The 10,060-nt window shown below is 44.1% G+C and overlaps 1 protein-coding gene across 1 annotated transcript; it reads right to left on the bottom strand.

The window, feature by feature from the left end:
• Window positions 1-5,822: 5,822 nt before the first annotated feature.
• LOC117487163 (olfactory receptor 1509-like) lies at window positions 5,823-6,767 on the bottom strand. The gene has a single exon (XM_034135818.1). The coding sequence runs from the start codon at window positions 6,765-6,767 to the stop codon at window positions 5,823-5,825; it is 945 nt and encodes a 314-aa protein (XP_033991709.1).
• Between the last annotated feature and the right edge of the window lie 3,293 nt (window positions 6,768-10,060).

Genomic DNA, 10,060 nt, shown 5'->3' with positions numbered 1-10,060 from the left:
GGATGTTTGAGTGGATTACAGAAAACATCATTAAGTCTCACTTTATTATTATTTATGTTAATTATTATAACGTGTTACATCATATTATTTTGTATTACTCTGTATATTATATAACCATTTCTTATATTAAATGATCTTATAAAGTTGTTGTTAATGTGTTTCAGGGTGCGTACGGGTGCTGGAAATCCTTGAAAATGCTTGAAATTGTACGAGGTGTTTTCAAGGTTTGAAAAGTGCTTGAATTTTGGGAATGGTGCTTGAATTTGGGATAAAGTGCTTGAAATTGTAAATGCTTTACTTCGCTTTTTAGATTAAAAGAAAATAAAGAAGTCGGAGCGCGCTTAATTGCTTCGCTTTTACATAAAACAGCTCCGCTTCGGCCTTCCCGCGCAATGCGCGTGACCGGCAAGTGTTTTTGTTACGTGTGTGACCTGGGCATTCTGATGAGAGTGATATATGACGGTATGCCAGGAGGTTGCCTTTTCAACGAGCGTTGGCTAGCAGAAGACAAATAAAAGACATGGCTAAGACGAGGGTCAAGCGAATCCCAAGAGTAGCCTCCTGCAAAGTGTGCAACAATAACGATGCGAGAGTCTGCGCTGACGAGCCACACACCACAGTAGAGCATTTTAGATTAGGCTATCGTTGCATGTAAAATACATGACACTTTTCTCTGTGCGCGGCAAAACAAGCTCGCCAAAATGGCTTCACTAGTCTGGCAGTATTTTAAGTGTCCGAAAATGACAATAAAATAGCGGTATGCAACGTGTGTGTGAAGCAGAAATCCTGCAGCTCCACCCGCTGTGACGGACCGGTGAGCGGAGCAGAACACACATTAAGAGTTAGACCTAACACACATAGCTATTTTATCTACCTCTGGAACAAGCTAAACTAGTTATAAATATATTTATTCTTCACTGTCGGGTCGCTCATTACTGGATCAGTGAGCTGCATGAGATACTGACGGGCTGTCAGGAGAGAGAGAGAGGGGGAGAGAGGAAAAGAGAGCGATATCGGTATCGGCCGACTGATTCCGGCGATCGGCTCCAAAATTGGCGATCGGAGCATCCCTAATAATTGTATATTTAAGCAATAGCTCACGACAGGCCGTGGTATATGCTCATTATATCACAGCTAAGGGGCGTGGTTCGGCCCGACGCGAAGCGGAGGGCCGAACCAACGCCAACGCTGCAACGCTCTGACTTTCCTGTGCCTGTGCCACTTGGCATCCAAGAGAAGGCTGTTCAGCCACATCTGCATGGGGCGCAACGACAGCGGGCCTAAGGGCCCAACGGCTGAGGCACCCGTCAGTCTGCCCAAGGGCCGGAGGAACTGAATATAAGGCACCATCTTGCCCGGCCCACGAGGAATTAGGAATCCCTAAAGTCCACGGTTGCGAACCACTCCCCCTGTGCATGTGCTGTGGTCAGCATATGGAATGGCAGCACCTCCAGGAATCTGTCGATTCCTCTGAGGTCCAAGAGCAGGTGAAATCCGCCGACTTTCTTGCTCACGAGAAAGTACGCAGAGTAAAACCCCCTGGGCTAAGCAGAGGGTCTACTGGCTCGATTGCCTCCTTGGGCAGAAGGACGGACAACCCTTGGGCTAGAGCTAGGGCATCTGCCGGATCGCTGACGACTGTCATTTTGGCTCGGCCGAAGGCTAGGGGACGGAACTGCGGTTCGTACCCCTGGGTTAAGGTGAAAACCACCCAAGGGCCGGAAGTACAGACAGCCCAGTAGCTGAGCTGCTGCTGGGGGGAGGCCGGTAAGGCTCTGAGGCACGAGGCCGCTTAGAAGGCCGGCAGCCGGGGGCACAACGGATGAGTGGGCCGCTGGGACCTGTGCAGACCACCACTGTAAGCTGGTGGCTGAGTGCGGCTGCTAGAGGGGCCCCTGGGCCTGCTGGGAGTGGGCACAGCTAACCGATCCACCTTAGCCCACATGAATGAGCCATTCTGTGGGTAGCCAGATGCAGCGTAGCCGGGAGCGGGTGCGGGAACACAGCCTGCACCAGCTACCTGTTTAACGGAAAGAGTAGAGCGGTGCTGCTACTCGCCGAACAGAAAGAGGGATGTAATTACACCCACGTTACCGGCAGAGGGAGCGGGAGCGAGAGCACTGCCTTCACCTAACTGGATTAACGAACAAGGCAGTTTAGCGTCTACCAGGAGCGGGGGTGAGAGCACTGCCTTCACTGGTTAAGTTTGAGACGAATGCCAGATGCAGCGTAACCGGGAGCGGGGTGCGAGAACACAGCCTTCATCAGTTACCTGCTGAACGGAAAGAGTAGAGCAATGCTCCTACTCGCCGAACACGAGAGGGGTGTAATGTCCTACACCCGCATTACTAGCAGAGAGAGCGGGGAGCGAGAGCACTGCCTTCACCTAACTGAGTAAATGAAAGTGCAAGGCTACTAGCAGAGGGAGCGGGAAGCGAGAGCACTGCCTTCACCTAGCTGAGTAAACTAAGCACGGAGCTACCGGCAGAGGGATCGGGAGCGAGAGCACTGCCTTCACCTAGCTGGATTAAATAAAGAAGTTCAACAGGACAGCTTAGCCGGGCGGGTCATGCTAGAATCAAGTACACGTCTACCAGGAGCGGGGGCGAGAACACTGCCTTCACTGGTTGAGTCAGAGATAAATGCCAGATGCAGCGTAACCGGGAGCGGGTGCAAGGCGTTAATCAAGCGGCTGCTGCTAACAATCAAGCGAAATCAAGTCAAAAAACACAAATGTTTAAGACCAGATAACTAGCTTCCAAAGAAGAGAACAGCACAGAGCCGTAGTTACAGTAGTAACCATGGCCAGTATTTACACGGCGTAGAACCGTATTTACAGTAGTAACTATGGCCAATACTTAAACGGCTTAGAACCGTAGTTACAGTAGTAACTATGGCAAAAGTAACCGTGGCCGGTGAGTGGGCACACATGCGGAGCACACAGCACACACAGTGAAGATTGTTCTCTGCATCTACCCATCCTAGTGCTAGGAGCGGTAAATACAACAATATAGCGCTTCTGCAGTCGCTGAGATAAATAATGAAGCTTAACAGTACATGCAAGGTGTTAGCAAAGCCGCTGCTGCTAACAATCCAGCAAGACCAAGTCAAAACCCAATGTTAAGACCAGATAATTAGCTTCTAAGGAATAGAACAGCCCGCAAGAACCATAGGCCATGGTTACAGCAGTAGCCATGCCGTAGTTGCCTGGCCTAGGACCGTAGTTACAGTAGTAACTCTGGCCAGAACTTACCTTACTCTCTGCACCTAACAAAAAACAGGCAAAATATGGCACTGTGAGCTTTCCATACTAATTAAATGAGAGACGCAGCTAAAGCTGGAAACTCAAATGCTAAAGATAGCTCGGGCACAACGCCACAAGCAGAACTTTCAAAAGAGCATCATCAGGGCAACTTTATGGGAGAGGAAGCGAGAACACTGTCGTCACCAGAAAGTAGCCAGACAATAACAAGACAGCAATCAGGACAACTTAGCTGGGAGAGGGTGCGGGAACACAGCCATCACCACAAGTTGACACGAACCTGTCCGTCGAGGCTCTGCACGGCGCACAGCCGGCCACAGCTCCTGGAGGACGCGTTAACAACCCGTAGCTCCGACTATCAGTCGCGAAGCTGCACGCGGCCAGCTGTATGCAGAGAAATCCCTCAGATCAAACGTTCAAACCTGAACGCTGTAGGCTGCAAGAATGCAGCCACGGTACTCTCGCGCAGCGAGAAGATGAAAGGAACAGATCCTCTGACGACACCGGCTGTTATAGACGGTGTCACGTGGGTCACAGGTGACTTTGTTGTTATTGGTACTCGAGCTGCGCATGCGCGCGATGGATATATCCAGTGCTAAAGCACCGCCTCTGGCGGTCAGTAGGGACGAAATAGAACTCTGAAATGTTTTGTAGAGCCGCCATTGTATTTGCTCGCATTAGCATTATTAGCATTAGCATTCGCCCAGCGCACAAACGCAGAGAGACTAACTTATGGCAACACAAAATAAAGCATGGGAGCGGTGGAGATGAGGAGGTGTCGGCGTTCTGGTTTTGTAGTTGTAGTCATTTGTTTTGGGCATGTCATTTTCGAGCCTGAAACATGAAAAACAGGCTTGGTGCTTAACAGGTTAAGCCCTGAGCCTGTTTTTCAGGTCTCAGGGCTGAATGATGGGTTAGTAGACTAAAAGCTTTAGGAATCCAAAGTACAACATATAATAAGTACCCTGTATCAAGATTGATGCAAAACAAGTGACATTTGACCTTTTTGGAGAGGTTTAGCAAAAATAAACCACTTCTGGGGTCATTTGGGTGGATTTTCCATATCTCTGGCCCCCCTTGCTCGATTTTGATGGTTGACACCTCTTTCTGACCGTTAGAGCCAATAGAATCGAAGGGGGAGTCCCCCACACACACACACGTTGTGAAGAGAAAAGGTGGGGGCTTCGCGCATGTAATTTTCAATCAGAGTGAACCTATCTCTAGCTTTGACATCTGGAAACGGAAAAGCAGTTTTAATGCTTATGGATTATCAGAAATCATTTCAAAGGGACACAGACACATTAGATTAACCTATGGATTAACTTCAGCAGCGTTTTTATCGTTTTAATGCCATTGAAGACCACCAAGACACAGAGCCAAGGTAAAAATGTTAGCATTTTTAGCTACCTAGCGTCACCTGTTTCGATGTCCGTTTTTGCTTATAACGTCGCAAATACGTATAATTCAGTGGTAATGTCGGTGTCAATAGATTCTGTGTCACCTCACGATGTGAGTCGATGTGTTGGATGTGGTGAAAAGATAAATAATAAGGTTTTGTGAGTGATTTTCGGTGCAGTAAGGTGTTAGCATTTTTCGCTCGTTGCTAATTCAGAGGCTCAGTGTTAGCATTGTGGGTTTTCTTTTGAAAAAATAATAAAAATGATCAGTTAGATGAGTTTCTTCCCGTTACATGGATATAAAACATTCAGTTTTATTAAATGAACATGCCCTCAGACACTGTTTCCTGCAAGATGTTGCGGCAGTGCCCCGGTTCCGGGGTCTCTCGGGCTTAACAGGTTAATTATTAGATCGGTCACAACATTTGCAGAAACATGCAGGAACCAGCAGATGGCAGCAGAACCAAACAGTTGTTGGGGGGGGGGGTTCTCTGTGAACTGCATTTACTGCACACACCTCCAGTGCCGATTCTAGAGTCGGTGGGGGCCCGAGGCAAACATTCACTGGGGGCCCCTCGAACCAGCTTTTCATCACCACGCACAGCCGACAGCATGCTTAAAGGGGACCTATCATGCAAAATGCTAATGTTAGCATGCTTAAAGGTTAAACTAACATGTTCCAAATGGCTAACAATAGCATTTAATTTAAGTAAAGGTGAAAAAGCAGGGACTCACATGGCTGTAGACTGTTGTTTATTGAATATATTACATCATCATTACATTTTCATTATAGTAACAAAGGGTGAATGATTCACAACAAAATATTAAAACACAATAACAACAGTAAGTGGTGTAACATCACAATGCCTAACATACAGTACACCTGAAATCCTGTCAAATCTACTTTTTATGAGGATATGTTAAAAAATATTGACCTTAAATATGCATGAAGAGGCAGCACATAATATGTGTTCTAACTTTAAATATATTACATTTAACAGAATAGTAATATTTTCACATTTGAGGGAAATTCAAGCCAAATCTGAGTTAAATCAAGCATATACAATATTGTTGTTGTGCTTTATGTTGATCTCTATCTATTCATATATCCCTTTAAATAATTATGATAGGAAACACAATCTAACATGGTCAACATATTCCTTTTATATTTCAGCAGCAGGACCCTTCTTCAGAAATCTTAACACGACTCCTTTGATTTGAGGCAGACCCAGGCCATAAACGATAGGGTTATTGAGGGGGGGAATGATCAGATACGCTAAAGACAAAATAACTGCGACGCTTGGATTCAGTTGATCAGCCTCAAATCGAGTCAAACACAGCTCGCAGAAGAGAGAGATGGAGTAGGTCAAAAAGGAGATGATGTGAGGCAGGCAGGTTTTTAACGCCTTTCCTCTGAATTCAGACGAACTCCTCCTGCAGACCAGCAGAATCCGTAGATATGTGTACAGGACTAAGAACATGGGGATGAAGATGCCGGTCACTACGACAAACTGACCAGTTATGTTGTTTGGAGTGGTGTCCACACAGGAGAGCTGCACCATAGGCCAGTTAGAGCAGAAAATCCGGTTCAGTTTATTTCCACACAGCGGTAATTTAACAGTAAGAAAGACACAGAAGCCAATAGTAAACACTGGGTAGAAAACAGCAGCGAGCACAATAACCTGCACCCATTTGAAGGTCATTTTACTGTGATAGTGTAAGGGAAGACAGATAGCAATGAATCTATCGTAGGCCATGATGGTGAGGATGGTCAGCTCACAGGAAACACAGGTGTAAATAACATACACCTGAATAAAGCATAATGGACGTGAGACCAAATGAGAGTCAGAGAGGATGTCCTGCAGGAACCTGGGGAAGAATCCAGCTGAGCCAAACAGAGAGTTTAAACACAGACAGCTGATGAAAATATACATGGGCTGATGCAGAGACTTCTCCAGGAACACTGTCAGAATAATGGCCATGTTAGCAGAGACTATAGTCACATAGATGAACAGACACAAGATGAAGAACAGGTATCTGAGGGGCCCAAAGTCTGCAAACACAGTGAACTGAAAGTAGGGAGGGTTCAGGCTGCTGTTGCTCGTCATGTCTGCTCCAAAGAGAGGAACAATACACGAACTGTTAATGAGATGTTGTTAGCTACATTTCAGATATTAATACAAAATCAGCCTGCATGCAATCTCCAACAGTTGTATGTGACCATGTTAAACATAACATCTGGGAAAATCTCACCTCCACATACAGTAGTTCACAGACTTATTCAGGCTCTCTATATCTGCGAAGAAAGGGGGAATATAAATGCACAATAAGGGAAATGTTCAAAGGAAAATGTCGTAATTCAACACCTACAGTAATACAAAAACACAATAAGCCTGCGTGCATGTGAATTGCAACCTTCCTAACACTTGTACTTGACAATATTGAATTTAACTTCAGGTAGCTGGAGAAGAGAAGCACACACATGAAGGGCAGGAAAAAAGTCTCATAATATACATGAACCACCAACATGGTAATTCGCATTGATTTAAACATTATTTCACACTCTTACACATTGCCTCCTTCATGTTTGCAAGTTGGCCTAAACAGAGAACACATTCATAGACAGAGCAAGAGTTATAGAAAGGAGATGCAAGACTTAAGGAAAGGTCACAAGCAGACAATAATCAATATAATCTAATTTGAAGTAAGTCAAATATATGTGAGAATATATTCTTTCCTTATGTTAAATACATATATGTGCACAAATACTTGCATGCAGAAGCAGTATACACATGTATGCAGTATGATTATCTACCTGTGTCAAGGTACTAACAATAAAACAACATATGTTACTCAATATTAATATATTAATATGAATACAAAATCAGCCTGCATGCATGCATGTGAATTGTAAAATCTCCTAGGGTTGTACGTGACAATATTGTGCTGGGAATATCTCACCTCCACATACACTACATGCAGCAAAGATCTGGCATGTCTCAGTTATTCAAACAGGAGTTCACAGACTTACTCACTTTCTATATCTGGATAAAAAGGAGGGAATATAAATGCAACATGTCCTAATTCAACACATACAATACTAAAAACCACAATAACCTGCATGCATGTGAATGGCAAACGCTCACAGTTGGACCTGACAATAGTAAATATAAATTCCAAGTAACTGAAGAAGTGATGTACACAAACTAAGACCTTCTCATAAACTACATGCACCACAATCCTGGCATTTCTCAGTTATTTAAACAGTATTTCACTCACATTTAAAATGTTTGTGTTTGCACCTAAAGCAAAAACAGAGATGCATTCAAAGATCAACCGGTAAAGGAAAGGAGAGGAAGAAAAAAAGGCTAAACTTGCCCTAGCCAGCATATAGTATCATCACATTGAAGGGTAATGTAAGTGAGAATAATCCATAGCATATACACTATGTTAATCAATGCTTGCAAAAGCTTGCATAAGAATAACATATTAAATGAATTCAACACTCTCAGTACATCAGCACATATAAATACACTCATACAGAATAATTATTGACTTACTGATTCCATGCGTGAAAGTGTGCTGTAGGAACATTCACATATCTTATACTTGTGTTCAGATCAGCACGATAACCTTGAAAGCATTCAATAGTCAGTAGTGTGTTTTACAATAGTTAGACAACTGAAACAACTGAAACAATTACGTTTTAAGATTCAACGTGGGTACTAACAATAAAACAACGTATGTAACTCAGCATGTTAGTGAGAGCTTTGACATGATGAGAGGAAGCCGCCCCCCCTGTAATGATCCACTCTGAAGTAGCTGGACACTTTAGGTCTGTCTGCTGCTAGGATGCAAACGTTGCATCATGTTACTGAGAGGTGTGTGTGTGTGTGTGTGTGTGTGTGTGTGTGTGTGTGTGTGTGTGTGTGTGTGTTTGTCACAAACACAACACACACTCACCTGAGCTGCTGAGGTGATCATCTCAGTAATTGGTCCGAGGCGCTCAACAAAAAAGGTTTCTCCTTAGTCCTCTGAGGAGAGAAACTTTGGCCTGTTAGCAAACACATTAACAACAACTTTATAAGATCATTTAATATAAGAAATGGTTATATAATATACAGAGTAATACAAAATAATATGATGTAACACGTTATAATAATTCACAGAAATAATAATAAAGTGGGACTTAATGATGTTTTCTGTATTAAGGATTACGTTTTACTGTCTTTGTCACACACACACACACACACACACACACACACACACACACACACACACACACACACACACACACACACACACACACACACACACACACACACACCTCAAAAGTTAGCATTACATAACTCTTCATGAACATATTTAAACATGACATTACAAACTTGTAATGTAAAAGATAACTGTGTTAATGTCCGTAATGAAGGGGGGGGGGGGGGTTTCATGGTGATATGTTAGTTTATTGTTTACCCTATTCTCAAATCAAATCAAATCAAATCAGGTTTTATTTATATAGCACATTTAAAAGCGATTTTTGGTCGAGCCAAAGTGCTGTACATGTAATAAAAACACATTACTACAATCACAATAAACGACAATAAATTACAACAGATATATATGAAAAACAAAATTAAAATAAAAACGCAAGGAAAAGTCAGGAGTCGTGCTCCGCTCTAACTAGAAGACCAGAGAGAAGAAGTGTGTTTTTAGAGTGGATTTAAAAACCCCTAGGGTCTGGGCCGACCTCACATGGAGGGGCAGAGTGTTCCAGAGCCTAGGGCCAGCTGCTGCGAAGGCTCGGTGCCCTCGGGTTTTAAGCCTGGTCTTGGGCACTACCAGCATCAGCTGGTCAGCAGACCTTAAAGCTCTGGCTGGGGTGTAGCGCTGGAGGAGTTCAGCTATATAGGCCGGAGCCAGCCCATTTAGTGCTTTAAAAACAAATAAAAGGATTTTAAAATCAATTCTGAACCGAACTGGAAGCCAGTGTAGTGAGGCCAGAATTGGGGTGATGTGGTCACGCTTTTTGTGGCCAGTCAGCAAACGTGCAGCTGCGTTCTGGACTAGCTGCAGGCGTTTAATTGAGGCCTGGTCCATGCCCACATACAGAGCGTTGCAATAGTCCAGTCTCGAGGTTACAAAGGCGTTGATAACCCTTTCTAAGTCATTAAAAGATAAATACGACTTGGTTTTGGCCAATAGTCTTATTTAAAAAAAGCAGGATTTGACTACGGTGCTGACCTGCTTGTCGAATTTAAAAGTGCTATTGAAGGTCACTCCAAGGTTCATGACTGAGGGGAGGATGTTTTTTTTGAGAGAGCCCAGAATATCAACCGGAGAGGCTGGAGGTTGGGGTCCAAAAAAGATGACCTCAGTCTTGCTCTCGTTGAGGTTGAGAACGTTT

The sequence above is a fragment of the Trematomus bernacchii genome, unplaced genomic scaffold (genome assembly GCF_902827165.1).
Source record: "Trematomus bernacchii unplaced genomic scaffold, fTreBer1.1, whole genome shotgun sequence".
Taxonomy (NCBI): Eukaryota; Metazoa; Chordata; class Actinopteri; order Perciformes; family Nototheniidae; genus Trematomus; species Trematomus bernacchii.
Note: the sequence above shows the minus strand (reverse complement) of the source record. Positions and strands in the feature narration are given on the sequence as shown.

Coding starts and splice junctions, on each gene's coding strand:
- LOC117487163 (XM_034135818.1), bottom strand. CDS start 6,767: ATGACGAGCAACAGCAGCCTGAACCCTCCCTACTTTCAGTTCACTGTG.